The sequence below is a fragment of the Prinia subflava genome, chromosome 15, assembly GCF_021018805.1.
Source record: "Prinia subflava isolate CZ2003 ecotype Zambia chromosome 15, Cam_Psub_1.2, whole genome shotgun sequence".
NCBI lineage: Eukaryota > Metazoa > Chordata > Aves > Passeriformes > Cisticolidae > Prinia > Prinia subflava.
In genome coordinates, this window is record NC_086261.1 from 15,932,501 (window position 1) to 15,946,904 (window position 14,404).

General features: G+C 57.8%; 1 protein-coding gene across 11 annotated transcripts in view; it reads left to right on the forward strand.

Annotated features, from left to right (window-relative positions):
- Window positions 1-7,443, forward strand: part of UBL7 (ubiquitin like 7) — an 8,654-nt gene extending 1,211 nt beyond the window's left edge. For 10 of the 11 annotated variants that reach the window (XM_063412422.1, XM_063412426.1, XM_063412419.1 and 7 more), the window contains 10 exons: window positions 9-199; window positions 662-781; window positions 1,321-1,403; window positions 1,496-1,580; window positions 2,343-2,400; window positions 3,560-3,693; window positions 4,294-4,343; window positions 4,939-5,106; window positions 6,212-6,334; window positions 7,054-7,443. In XM_063412422.1, the coding sequence (XP_063268492.1) occupies window positions 16-199; window positions 662-781; window positions 1,321-1,403; window positions 1,496-1,580; window positions 2,343-2,400; window positions 3,560-3,693; window positions 4,294-4,343; window positions 4,939-5,106; window positions 6,212-6,334; window positions 7,054-7,191 (1,143 nt within the window). In that variant the 5' untranslated portion in view covers window positions 9-15 and the 3' untranslated portion in view covers window positions 7,192-7,443. The remainder of the gene's footprint in view (window positions 1-8; window positions 200-661; window positions 782-1,320; window positions 1,404-1,495; window positions 1,581-2,342; window positions 2,401-3,559; window positions 3,694-4,293; window positions 4,344-4,938; window positions 5,107-6,211; window positions 6,335-7,053) is intronic. The other variant, XM_063412418.1, reaches the window with a different exon arrangement.
- The last annotated feature ends 6,961 nt before the right edge of the window (window positions 7,444-14,404 follow it).

The window sequence follows — 14,404 nt, forward strand, 5'->3', positions numbered from 1 at the left end:
CCGCGCAGAGCCGCCATGGCCCTGCCGGAGTGGCACATCGCCGTGAAGCTGGCCGAGCAGCCGCTGGCGCCCAAGGCCATCCTGCGCCTGCCGGAGACAGAGCTGGGCGAGTGCCCGCTGGGCGGCTGCAGCATCTCGCACCTCAAGCAGCTCATCACGGGCAAGCTGCAGGAATCCATGCCGGACCCCGAGCTCATCGGTGCGTGCCCCGCCGGAGCCCTGGCGCCGTCCCGCCGCTTGGGGACACCCTCGGCCCGTCCTGGCCGCGGCCGGGACACGGCATCCTGCTGCTGCTGCTGGGAGGGCTCGGTGTTCGTTCCCCGTTCCCTTGGGATCGCGGTGCTCCAGCCGCGGCAGTGCCCTTGTTAGGGAATATTTGGGCTTCGCACCACTTCTGTGTCCTTGTCCTTGTGAGATCTCTCCTGAGAACTGAGAGAGAGGTCAGCTCTGACACAGGAGGTGGGTGACTCTGCCACCTCCTCTAGATCAGCTCCATGATTTCCCTCCTGATTCTCAGCTCCACAGCTCCCCTGTGTTGTTCTCAGCCAGCTGGAGCAGCTACAGCTGCTCAATAACCCCTGGGGCTCTAAGCCACACCGAGAGACCCCCGGCTGGTTCTGAGAGTGCCACAGGGGTTTATCTTCAGGTGTTTCTCCCCCAGACCTGATCTACTGTGGCCGGAAGCTGAGGGATGACCAGACCCTGGATTTTTATGGAATCCAGTCTGGCTCCACTGTCCACGTCCTGCGCAAGTCCTGGCCTGAGCCCGACCAGAAACCGGGTGAGGAACTGTGGGGATCACCCCTTGATTCTCCTTGGGATGTGTTTTATGAGGGGCTGAGGAGCAGCTTCTCCCGGGATTCACTGCCGTGGAGGTTTCCAGGGGAGTGAATTCCCGTGTTTGGGAGCTCCCCAGCTCTCCCAGCAGCACCTGGGTGCTCGTTTTCCTGCTGACAGAAGAGTTAAGGAATGGGCTGTGCAGCATGGAGAGGGATCATCCCTTCCTTAATTGCCCGAGGGCGTTGCCAGGGAATCTGGAGCAAAGCCCCAGGGATCAGCAGGCTGCTGTGTGCTCCTGCTGTGCCTGACTGTACAAAAAGAGCTGGAGCTGGCATTTGTGTAGTGGCATGTGTGGGAGGATATTCCTGGGTGTTTTTAAGATCTGGGAGTGCAGCGAGTCATTACTCTGCAGTGACTGCCCCCAGTTCAAGGGTGTTAAAGGATCCCTGTGGCAGCATGAGGGTCTCAGTGCCGTGTGGAGTGGCTTTGAGGGCTTCCAGAGGCTGAGCTGTGTTTTGTTTGGGTGTTTTCTCCCCTCAGAGCCCGTGGATAAGGTGGCAGCAGTCCGGGAGTTCCGTGTGCTGCACACTGCACTGCACAGCAGCCCTGCCTACAGAGATGCTGTGAGTGCTCTGCTCCCGGGGAGAATTCAGCTTCCCTTTGGGGACAGTCCCACAGTGGGTGACATTCCTGATCACTCTGCTTTCCCTGGCAGGTCTTCAAGATGCTGGGAAACAAGGAATCCCTGGATCAGATCATTGTGGCTACTCCCGGCCTCAGCAGCGACCCCGTGGCTCTGGGTGAGTCCGGCCGTGATCCAGAGGATCTGAGGAAGGGTTTGGTTCCTGGTGGGGGAAGGAGGAGGCCCAAATCTAGGCTGAATTCCTGACAGGGAGAAGGGAGAGTTCAAAAGAAAAACACCTCGTTTTTTGTCCTTTTGTGGAGTATTAGAGTCAGTGACTGCTCAGGTGTCAGCTGTGCTCCATTGGTGATGTTTGGGGATGGATCCTGGCTTCAGAAGGGCCAGGGAAAGGAGGGATGGATGATTTCTCCTTGGGGATGGATCCTGGATTCAGAAGGGCCAGGGAAAGGAGGGATGGATGATTTCTCCTTGGGGATGGGTCCTGGCTTCAGAAGGGCCAGGGAGAGGAGGGATGGGTGCTCTGTCCCTGCTACAAAGGGGTTGATTAAACCCAGCCTGTTGTGGGATGGTGGCAGCCTGAGGCAGGCGGAATTTGGGATGCTACACAGTGGTTCACTAAATCCAGCCCTTTCTGAGATGGCGCTGGGCTGGGCTGGGATTTGGGATGCAGTCACAGCCTGGCTGCAGGGAGCTGGGGCCAGCTTCCATCCTGCCCTTGAGGTGGAGCTCCCACGGGATCTGCTGGAAGTCCCTTGGGTGTGTGGCTGTGACCAAGAGCCTCTCAGGAACACAAAGGCTTCAGAGGAACAATATGAGCATTTATGGTGTTTACTCATGACTCACTTCCTGGAAAACAATTCCTAATTGTTGCTGTGGCTTTTGCTTATCCTGGCTCACTGTGTTTCCTGGTCTTTTCCAGGAGTTCTGCAGGACAAGGATCTGTTTTCCGTGTTTGCAGACCCCAACATGCTGGACACGTAAGTTCCCTGAGCTGGGGCAGTGACTCAGCAGTGCCTCTGTGTCCCTGTGTGTCACCCGGGTGGGACAGAGCCCTGCTCCTGCCTGCCAGGCTGGGACACTTCCCTCAGCAGCAGGAACCACAGATCCACCACTTGGGTCAATCCAGAGGGTGCTGGGTGGGAGGCAGGGCCCTCATCGCCTCCAGAGGGCGTTCACACCTGGATGTAGCTGATATCAGCAGGGAACTGCTCCTGGGAGAGCACGTGGGAAATGGGAACCATGGAAAAGTCAGCGTGGGTCCAGAAAGATCCTTGGAGAACCGAGGAAAGGTCCAGTGTGGATCCAGAGGGATCCAAAGCCCAGTCCAGCACAGGTCCAAAAGGATTCTTGGTGAACCGAGGAAAGATTCAACATGGGGGTTCAGAAGGATCCAAAACCAGGTCCAACATCAGTCTAGAAAGATCCAAGCCCAAGTTCAACATAGGTTCCAGAATGATCCTTGGTGAACCAAGGAAAGGTCCAACATGGGTTCCAGAAGGATCCAAAGCCAGGTCCAACATCAGTCTAGAAAGATCCAAGCCCAGGTTCAACATAGGTTCCAGAAGGATCCTTGGTGAACCATGGAAAGGTCCAGCATGGGATCCAGAAGGATCCATGGCCAGGTGCAACATGGGTCCAGAAGGATCCTTGGTAAACCAAGGAGAGGTCAAATGTGGATCCAGAAGGATCTTTGATGAACCAAGGAAAGGTATGGGGGTGCAGAAGAATCCAAGCCCTGGTTCAACGTGGGTTCCAGAAGGATCCTTGGTGAACAAAGGCCAGGTCCAGAAGGGTGCTTGGGGAACCGAGAAAAGGTTGGGTCCAGAAAAATCCTTGGGGAACCAAGGCCAGATCCAACATGGGTCCAGAAGGATCCTTGGTGAACTGAGGCCAGTTCCAGCATGGGGGTCCAGAAGCATCCTTGGTGAATCAAGGCCAGGTCCAGCGAGGGTCCAGAAGGATCCTTGATGACCCGAAGCCAGGTCCAGTGTGGGTTCTGAAGATTCCCTGGCTGCCTGGAGGAGTCGATGGCGGGCAGCAGAGGCAGCGGTGGCGGTGGCTGTGCCCCGGGTCCCTCAGGGCGGGCAGTTCCCGGGTTCCCCGTGCCGTCCCTGACCCGTGCCCGTCTGTGCACAGGCTGATCCCGGCCCACCCTGCGCTGGTGAACGCCATCGTGCTGGTGCTGCACTCGGTGGCGGGCAGCACGCCCCTGCCAGCCCCCGACACGTCCTCGCGGGCCATGGCCCTGGGCTCCTACCGGGACATGCCAGGTACGTCCACCCCGAAGGGAGCCTGTGCTGGGGCCTGGTGCTCAGCCAAAGCTCCACAGGACTCTCATTGCTTCCCAGTTCCTGCCGGTTTGCCACATCCTTTTTGACAGCGCTGGGATTACGGGCATGTGGTTTGAACAGAAGTGTGTAACATCACAAGCTGGGAAACGTAGAGTTTAAGGCTTTAGACTACAGTAATATCCATAAAGCAAGATACAGGATTTAGGGCAGAGGCCAGTCCTCCTTTTTTACCTTCTTCTTCATGGGTCTGGGTGGTGTTTTGTAACTGGGTAGAAAAGTCCACATTGCAAGCCACGGGAGGTTGGTTATTGGGTTAAAAGTAAAAATAATTTAGGTGTCATTTCTTAATTGGACAGTTTATCCTTAAGAAAAGGATATATATTATCTTGTGGAAAAAGAAATAGGGGCCATGTTTACTTTGTTAGCTAGAAGTGCTGTAGAACTCACAGTTTGTTAGACTGTCATATAGACAAGAATTAATGAACATCTGAGAAGGATCATGAAATACCATATTCAGCATTTAGTCCCTGGCAGAAAGGAAGATAAAAGCAACACCTTTTATTCCCCTTTCTGCTGCAGGTGGCTTTCTCTTTGAGGGGCTCTCTGATGATGAGGATGACTTCCACCAGGTAAGCAGCCAGGCTGGGCAGAACACCTCTTTTTGGGTTTAATTTGTAGCCCTGAAACTCCCAAGCTCTTCCCTTCCCTCCTCCCTGTCTGGTGAGCAGCACGAGCTGCTCTGGCTCCCCGGGGGGATGTGGAGACAAACATATTGATCCTGGCTGCTTCCACGCTGTTCAGGAGAGGGTTTTCCTCAGTGCTGAACACACAACAGGAAAATGGAACAGAGGAAACGGCCTTGTAGGCAAAGCAGAGTGTGGGAATGCTGATCCCTGCCCTTCTGCAGTCTTCCTCTCCACAGGACAAAGGGTTCTGTAAGAAAAACTGGATATTTGGGTCCAGATGTGCCTGCCAATTGTTTTGTTCCAGGCTAACATCACCCTGGTTTGGGGCTGCTGGATGATAGATTGAAAGCTTTCCTGGCAGTTTGCACAGCTGACTTTGTGGAAAAACAGCACATCCCGCTCTGGCATGTTTGTCTGTCCAGAGTCCCACCCTTGGGAGCGCGGGGTATGGCAGGACGGGGCTCTGTGGTTTGACTGGGACACAACCACGGGGAGGTCACAGCCGGGGCTGTTCTCTTTTGTCCTTCCCTCCACGCAGAGCACGAGGTCCACCCCTTCCAGCAGCGCGTCGGGCTCGCGCCCAGCCTCGCTGGGCTACGCGGGGGCGGCGGGGCCGCGGCCCATCACCCAGAGCGAGCTGGCCACCGCCCTGGCCCTGGCCAGCACCCCCGAGAGCAGCTCCCACACGCCCACGCCGGGCACGCAGGTAACGCCGGCCCCAGGCCAGCCCAGGGCTGGCACAGCTGGCCCTGCAATCCTGGGGACCCCAGCCCTGGCACAGCTGGCCCTGCAATCCTGGGGACCCCAGCCCTGGCACAGCTGGCCCTGCAATCCTGGGGACCCCAGCCCTGGCACACCTGGCCCTGCATTCCCTGTGTGACCCCAGCCCTGGCACAGCTGGCCCTGCATTCCCTGTGTGACCCCAGCCCTGGCACAGCTGGCCCTGCAATCCTGGGGGCCCCAGCCCTGGAACAGCTGGCCCTGCAATCCTGGGGGCCCCAGCCCTGGCACAGCTGGCCCTGCAATCCTGGGGACCCCAGCCCTGGCACACCCGGCCCTGCATTCCCTGTGTGACCCCAGCCCTGGCACAGCTGGCCCTGCAATCCTGGGGACCCCAGCCCTGGCACAGCTGGCCCTGCAATCCTGGGGACCCCAGCCCTGGCACAGCTGGCCCTGCATTCCCTGTGTGACCCCAGCCCTGGCACACCCGGCCCTGCATTCCCTGTGTGACCCCAGCCCTGGCACAGCTGGCCCTGCATTCCCTCATGCAAATCCATGTCATCCATATCTCCCACATGATCCCAGCACCCCGGGCACAGCCTGGATCAGCTCTGGGGCACACCTGGCTCTGCATTCCCTCATGGAAATATCCTTTCCCATATGATTCCCTCAGGAAGAGTTCCCTCTGTGGTCTCACCCCTGATAACAGCCAGCCCCAGCCTTGCTGTGGGCTGGCACACCTTGCTCTGCACTCCCTCATGCAAATCCGTGTGGTCCACATCTTCCCCATGATCCCAGCACCCAGAGCACAGCCTGGATCAGCTCTGGGGCACCTGGCTCTGCATTCCCTCATGGAGGAGCTCCCTGTGTGACCCCAGCCCTGGCACACCTCATTCCCTCATGCAAATCCCTGTGGTCCATATCTTCCCCATGATCCCAGCACCCCGGGCACAGCCTGGATCAGCTCTGGGACTCCTTCATTCCCTCCTCAGGGGCTCCTTTCCCCGTGGGGCTGAGGGTGAGGGGCTGCTGCAGGTGTTGCTCTGTGCTGCTTCCTGGGAGCCTTCTCCTGATGCGTTCCCTCCTCCTAGGGCCACTCCTCCGGGACGTCCCCAATGTCGTCCAGCGTCCAGTCGGGGACACCCATCACCAACGACCTGTTCAGCCAGGCCCTGCAGCACGCCCTGCAGGCCTCAGGGCAGCCCAGCCTCCAGGTCAGTGGCAGCCCTTCCTTCAGGAGCCCCTGAATCCTGTGTCCCCCTGGTGTCTCCCTGCTGCCTCCTGTGGCGGGACATCAGCCTGGAGGGGGCATCACTGATGCCTTTTCAGGCTGCCTAAAAACAGAGGCCGGACAAAATTCAGGGAATTAAAAGCAGTTATATTTATTGAAGGGCCTTCGGGTGCATTTTGGGCAGATGAAGCTCCCCCAGGGGCTACACCCAAAAATGCATGATGGATCATGAGTTTTCACACTCTTATCAGTTGGGTCCATTTGCATATCGGGGGTTAATTTGCAATTACAGCTTCAGGTAATGAGGTCATTTACCCCAAGTTTGTTCCCACCACACACAACTCACTTTTGTTTACATTCCTCAGGGTCTGAGGTGTTCTTGATTCCCAGGCCTGCAGAGGAATTGTTGTGTCTGACCAAAATGGGGAAGCAGCAGCCAACACTCTATGGAATTCAGAGTTATACACTAAAGAATGGCAGGAGTACAAATGTATAAAAAATACCAAAGTGAAATCCTAAGGCATGATCACAGACTGCAAAAGCACTGGGTGTGACTGGGGTGCAGAGGTGGTGGATTTGGGGGTTCTGCAGCATCACTGAGCTCTCAGGAGCTGGCTGAGCCAGGGGTGGGCAGTGGGAAGGGCTGCTGCTTTCCCTGCTGGATTCTCACCCCCATCCCACCCCTCTCTTTGCTGTGAGCAGAGCCAGTGGCAGCCCCAGCTGCAGCAGCTGCGAGACATGGGCATCCACGACGACGAGCTGAGCCTGCGCGCCCTGCAGGCCACCGGGGGGGACATCCAGGCTGCCCTGGAGCTCATCTTCGCCGGGGGCGCCCCCTGAATCTCCCTGCGGGACTGGTGAGTGGTGCTGGGACAGCAGCCTGGGGCTGGCTGGGTGCTGGGGACGCTCCTTGCGTCCTCTCCTCACTGAGGGCACTCCCCATCCTCTCTCCAGCCTGCTCAGGCCCCAGCACACAGGAGGGAGGAGGTGGCTCGCTGCTGGGGACGTGGCCCCTCTGCTGTGCAGTGTTTTATCTGTCACCACTCCCTGCCTGCTGTTCCATTCCCCCTGCATTAAACAGACCCTGCTCAGCTCCCTGCCTGCCGTGTGGGTTGTGCTCTGTCCCGGGTTGTGCTGCGGGTCCCACCGGGGCAGGAGGGGGATGGAACGGCAGGAAAAGCCCTGCCCTGGTGGGAGGGGGTGGTTTTCAGCACAGTTCACGGCCACCACGAGGTGACAGTGACAAAGAAATGACAGGGGCTGAGCGTGAGCTGGAGAAACGCCCCTGACACAGCCCGGTCTGGCTGCGGCACTGCCTTCTAATCCTGGGTGCCACCACGCGCGGGGGCTGCAAAGCCAATTAACGTCGTTTGCCTGTAATTGCAATCAGTGGGAGTAGCAAGCGCCAGGCCTGGAGCCGGGCCCGGCACAGCTCCGATCGCGGCGCGGGGTTAACGAGGCGTGAAAACGGGAGCGGCTTCTCCTCGGATGCCACCGAGCAGGGAGCGCTCTCCTGCCTCACCTCCAGGCTGCCTGCGCTGCCCTCTAATCCCCCTGCGAGCCCTGTGATCCTCGCTGATACCATCTCGGTATCACCCACCAAATGCGGGATTGTTCTCCGCGGGGAGCCCTGGCTGATAGGCTTTAATCCTGTCGAGAGGATTAATGCCCGAGGGAAGCAAGGAGGGAGGGAGGGGCTGCTTTTGTGCCTCAGGCAGCAGCAGATAAGACGCGATGGACATCAATGGCTTTCCTGACACCCTCCGGGGTCCCTGCCCTCGGCATGCACGAGGATTTTATGTGTAAGGAAAACTGATTAATCCCCTCCCTTGCCTGGCTCCCGGCTTTGCAGGGGCAGGACGGAGCATCTGCACGGCACCCTCCCTTCCCCACAGCCCTGCTGTCAGCCCCGATCCTCCGGGATAACCGCGGATTAGCCGGATCGCAGATGCTCCTGCCCAAAGCCGGGGAGCATCTGCAGCCTCTCCTGTCCTGTTTGCCTTCCTGCACCACCCGAATTCCCAATTTAGGGCTCATTGCTCGTGGTGTTTTTCATGTCGCACCTGGGATATTTGATCCCTCTGTTGACCCACGTTCGGCATGGAGCCGTTTTCGCTGCTATTTCTGTTCCCCACGCCCCCAGAGAGCTGAGAAGTGTCTGGATTTTGGGTCTGGAAGTGCCTGTTCCCTGATTTCCTTTCCCACACGGCGGTGCTTGGCCAGGAGCAGCAGCTCAGGCACATTCCCTGGCTGCACTGGCTGCAGCAGAGAAGTTGGCAGCGCTGCCGCTCACGACGCTGCCTTCCCTCGCCCCGCAGAGCCGTGCTCAGTGCTCAGGCACGGGGGGAGCTGCAGGAGGGGGAGAGGCTCTGCTGCACGGCTGGGGAGACACGGGAGCTGTGCTGCAGCAGCTCCTGCAGGAGAGGGGAGCAGGGAGGGGGCTGACAGTGGTTCTGCAGCCGCCCCAGGGCTGTGCATTCCCGCTGCCAGCCTCACATGGGAGCGATGCTGGGAGTAGCAGAGCAGCGGGAAAGGCTTGGAGTGTGCAGGGTTAGGGGGGGAATTGTTCCCTCTGAGGGTGGGCAGGCCCTGGCACGGGGTGCCCAGAGAAGCTGTGGCTGCCCCTGGATCCCTGGCAGTGTCCCAGGCCTGTGGGAGTGTCCCTGCCCGTGGCAGGGGTAGAATGGGATGGCTTTATGGTCACTAATTGTGAGTGGCTGAACATGACAGAGCAAACTGATGCCTGTTCCTTGTGCTCCATCCCTGATGCCACTGCCCTGGCACCTTCCCCTCCTCCTGCCCTCCCACGTTTGGAGCAGAGTGAACCTGCTCTGGTCGGCTCTCAGGTCATCCCTGTTCTGCCCCTGTGCCCAGTTCCCACCACGCATCCCAGGCTGGGCTTTACTGGGAGCACACTGGGAAGGGTTGGCTGACCCTGGAGGAGCAGGAGCTCAGTTCCCCGACGTAAGCAGGGACCTTCTGTTCCTGACATCAAAGAGCAGCTCTTGGGCTGGTTCCCTGCTGGCCTGGGTGGGGCTGCCAGGGGAAGCTGTGACAGCAGGGGTGCACAGGAGCAGCTGCTTTTCCTCCCCTGTTTTCCATAATCCTGTTATTCCTCCTGCTGCTGGACACCTGGAGCGGGTGGAGGTTTGGCTGGGCTCTGCACCATGTGCGTCCTACTTTCCTGGAGCTCTTTTTCTCCTTGTCTCTCTCGTTTTGGGCTGATTTGTCTCTCTGAGGTGTTGGGGGGGGTTGATTTTCCAGCAAAAAAGTGGAATGGAGATGGAGCAGAATCTCCCAGGTGGCTTTTGCAGTGCCTCAACCAATGCTGGACAGATTTCCTTGGGACAATTCCTTGCTGCCCCAGCCTCATAAGCTCTGAGTATTCCCAGTTTGCCTCAGTCACATCCTGTGACTCCACACCTCGCCCTGGGCTCCTCCCTGGTACATAAATTCCAGAAAATCTATGAAGGTGACTTTCCCTCCAGGCTTTGTTGGGCAGGTACATCCAGCAGGAACAGCAGCAGGAATTTGTCTGGCACAGCCTTTGCCCATCAACTTTCTTTTTTGCAGAGGACTCAGTGGTTTCCTGGCTGCTTCCAGCTTTGTCCTTGTAGGAAAGGCCAAAACACATCAAAAATTCGAGTTTTTCTTCCTTTTCCAGCTCTGTGCTGGTTCAGTGAGCTGAGGGGTCTCAGGGAGGGGACAGGCTGTGGGAAGGGACAAAAGAAGAAGGGACAGAGGTGTCCTTGGCAGTAAGGACATTTTGGTTTTATTCTTTTCTCGGGGAAGCTGGAGAAAGGAGGAGAGTTCTGATCCTGGGACGGGTGATGAGGTGAGAGTGCAGACAAGGCAGGGGACGCATCCCAGTGAGCTGTGTCCTGTGGGGTTTGTTCCCTTTTGTGGCATGAATCACCATTTCCCAACGTTTTCCTGTTAGAAGCAAAAGGGAGCTCTGCTTTCAGCCCTCAAAGAGCCCTTTTAAGGTTACAGAGTTGAGAGGCCCACGTGATCCACAATAAAAACCAGGCAACTGTTTTAATTTGGAAAGCAGAAATGGGCTGAAAATGTCACCCTGTGAGAATGTTTCTATTTCCTTATGTTCCCTTTTATATTTATAGTGTTCTAATATTCATAAATGAGTCCCAAAATCCCTGTGAGAGGGTTTGTTCGCCCCCCTCTATCTCTGAAATAAATGCTGATTTAAGAGCAGGGTCTGCTGGTTCAGCAGGGATGAATTAATTCAGGTGTTGAGTTGGAGCTGTGGGGTTCCACTCCAGGAGCCATAAAAGCATCACAGTTCCTTTTTTTCCTTCAAGGGCCAAGCACAGAGACTGGAGCAAAACTTTGGAGCAGGGTGAGCAGAGAAAAACCCATTTCTGAGAGATTTTCCAGCATCTGGGGTATTAGGAACAGAGCCCACACGAGGTTTTTATTTGAACTGGTCAATCTGTGGCCTCTGTGTCACCCCTGGGCAGTGGCCCCAGGTCCCAAGGCTGGCCAGCAGCTGGACAGGAGGAGCTGTGGGACTGTGACACTTCCTGGCTCCCAGTGACGCTTTGAGGGTTTCTTTTGGGGTGCACTGGGGCACGAGGAGGGGACAAGGACAGGGCAGCCAGGAGGAGCACTGTCCCCTGAGGGACAGGAGGAGTGGGTTCCTTTTGGGGTGCCTGTGTGTCCTGGGGTGACACTGTGGCCACTGGGACAGGAGGGGGTGACAAGGACAGGGCAGCCAGGAGGAGCACTGTTCCCTGAGACCACTGGGACAGGAGGAGCTGGCTCCTTTTGGGGTGCCTGTGGCCACTGGGGCACAAGGAGGGGACAAGGACAGGGCAGCCAGGAGGAGCACTGTCCCCTGAAGTCACTGGGGCAGGAGCAGTGGGTTCCTTTTGGGGTGGCCACTGGGCCAGGAGGGGGTGACAAGGACAGCCAGGGGAGCAGGGCAGTCGGGAACAGCATTGTCCCCTGCTGTCTCTGGGGCAGGAGGAGCCAGCCCAGCACAGCCCGAGCGTTTCCCCTCCATGCTGCTGGCTTAGTTGCTGTTCCAGGGCAGGGAAGCAGTGATCCCTGCAGGATCCCTTCCCGGGTTTGTCTGGCTGGCATTAAACACTCTGACCCAGGAGGATTCTCAGTTTAATCACCCCCAGCCCTGCCAGCTGCTGTCTGCTCAGAGGAGATCCCAGCTGTTTGTCCTCTCTTCTCCTCCCTGCCCAATCCCTGCCCCAAAGGGGCCCTGTGGGGCCGGGCTGGCCCCACAGCAGGTGACAGGCAGCACCAGGAAGGGCAGATGGGACACGGGAGGAAAGGAGAGCTCTTCCCAGTGCCAAAAGGAGCCAAAGGCTCTGGGGACGTGCTGCTGGTAGGGATGGAGAGCTCCAGTGTGTGCTGGCCTGGTGCTGCTGATCCCAGTGCCACCACAGCGCTGTCCCTGTGTGTCACCAGGCCTGGGGTGGCTCTTGGCGCTCACACTGAAGGAGGAGCAGGACGTGGCCCCTTGTCCCCCGTCTCTCCCTTCCTGGCGAGACAGATAATGCTCCAAGGTCACGGGGAAGGAGTTTGCTTTTCCTGAGCACTTCAGGTTTATAAGACCGGTCAGCCCGGAGAGGGCTCTGGAACTTTTCCCAGCCGCTTCTCGAGAGCCAGGGGAGTTTGTTTGGATTCCCTGTGGAAAAACACAGGCTGAAATTCCGGCCGCTGTCACGGCAGGCAGATTGCTGAGGGGTCAAACCTTAACCAGGTGTGTGCGGGAGGATTTTGTGCCTCTGATAAAGGGAGTTTATCATCTTGTGTGGGGGATGGCAGTGCTGGAGCCTCCCTGGGGATTTCAGAGCTGCTGGCAGATGTGGGAGTCCCATTTTGGGGAGCCTGAGACGTGGCCGTCCCCATTCCAGCGCTGCCCTGGAATGCAGGCCCTGGCAGAGGAGCACAGCACACGGGGAAAGGAGGATCAGGACCTGCTGGGACCTGGCAGGGAGATGGAGCTGACAGTGCAGCTCTCAGGGTGGCAGCGTGGCTGAGCAGAGCCCCCCATTGCTGTTCTTTTCCTTGTTCTAACCTTGTTTAGTTGGGTGAGGCTCTGCACTGGATTTTGTTAGCTCTGCCTCAAGCCTTTGGCACTCCTGCCACACCAGTGAGTCCCCTCTGAGGATGTGACACCTTCAGGGGGTGCTCCTGTGCCTCCCAGAGGGGGTTTGGTGACAAGGGTGGGCTGTGGCTGTGGCCAGTCCTCAGGGAGGACCTGTGACCACTAAATCGTGTTGTGACACTGGCCTGGAAGGGCCTGGGTGAGCCCCTGGGCTTTCCTTTGGAGGCACACGAAGAAGGGGAGTCCCAGGTTGGGGTTTTGAGCTGCTTTCAAAATCACTGAGTGCAAACCAGCTCGATCACAAGTTCCCTTCTGGCCAAATCTGCTGGGAAATCTCATCTGAAGGGTGAAATCTGCTGGGAAATCATGTTTTAGGGGCACGTGGCTCCTCCACCTCTTTCCTGAGTGGTTTGTAAAGCTCTGGGGGTGGCTCTGAGCACATTTGGGCCCCTTTGGTGGCACTTGTGCTGTCCTTTGGCAGAACCCAGGGGGAAGTTGTGCCAACTGATGAGAGCTCCCAGACTCAATCCTGCCTGCAGAGATGAGCCTGGAGGGCTGGGAAGTCCCCAAACTCCGCAGGGCTGTGGCCTCAGGGAGGGATGCTCGAAGTTTTTCGGTTGCTGCCTGCCAGGAACGTGAGCTGGGGGGAGAATTGGGGTGTGGAGAGCAGAAAATGCAGCAGCTGATAAAGGATCTGCTGCGCTCGCTTCCCTCCTCACTCTGTCAGCTGGGGAATGAAGGGGCTGTCAGCACCACCAGGAGCTGTGAGGGGAATTTCACTGATTCCCGCTCCAAGCCCAGCCTCGGCAGCCAGCTTGTTCCCAAAATGAGGAACGGGAGCTCTGATCTCCCGAAAGTTCTGTCCCAACCTCCCAGGCCAGGTTCAGCACAGGATTTTCCAGCTCCGGGCCCAAACGTGCAGCATCCCAATCTTGTCTGGGAAGGGCTCATGGAAAAGGGGATGAGGAACATCCTCATCCTTCATCCAGCTCAGCAGGGCCCCTCTGGCAGGGGCGGGGAGTGTCCCACCTGCTTTGTGGCACAGCAAAGGTCTTGCCTGGCTTAGCCAGGGCTAGGATTTCTCTTGTTGTGCCTTTTTTCCATGGAAGACCCGCCCGTGGTGGTGCTTCCAGGGGTCACATTCCTGGCCGAGGGAAGGTAAGGGATCTGTTTTTGTGGATTAAACCACCGCACGCCTGCTCGGGTGCCAAGTGCAATCTGAGCTCTCCGGGTTGCCTGGGCCACAAACATTCCGTCTGTGATGAGTAAAACTGTTCCTCTTCGGGAAAAATCTGTGCTTCTGACAAGATTCCTGGGGGAGGCTGCCTCCTGATCCGTGCTGGAAGCGAGGCGCATGATCTGGGAGAAAGCTGCTCACGGGTTGCGCTGGAGAAGTTCTGATCCCGGAGCGGAGCAGATGGAAATTCCTGCAGGAAGGGCTGGGCTGGTGCCTGGAATCTGATGCCGTGTGCTCCTGAGCTAACAGACTGAATCTCCCAGCTCCTTCCCTTCTTTGGGAAGCGTGTCCTCCATTCCAGCACCTCCTGCAAACGGTGCCGGGGCTGGAGCGAGCTGGAAATGGGCTGTGGGGAGCCGTGCTGCTCTGGAGGTTGGGTTTTCCTGGGGGCTGTGTTCTCCACATCCTGCTCAGCTCCTGCAGTTGCTTTCCCAGGCAATGATCTCATGGTTCTGGGAGCTGGGCTCCCCCCTGGCTGCTCTCAGGGATTTCAGGGAGGAATCCTTCCCTGTGAGGCTGCTCCAGGATGGGCTTGGAGCGCCCTGGGATAGTGGGAGGTGTTGGACACCACGCTCCCTTCCACCCCAAACCATTCTGGGATCCTACAAATCCTGAGGGAGCTCAAGGCAAAATTTTATCCACAGATTTCACTGAAGGTGGAACAAAACCCCCCAACCTCGGAGCCAAAACCATGTAGAGCCCCCCGGCTGCTGGGTAGGGGTGAAAGAATA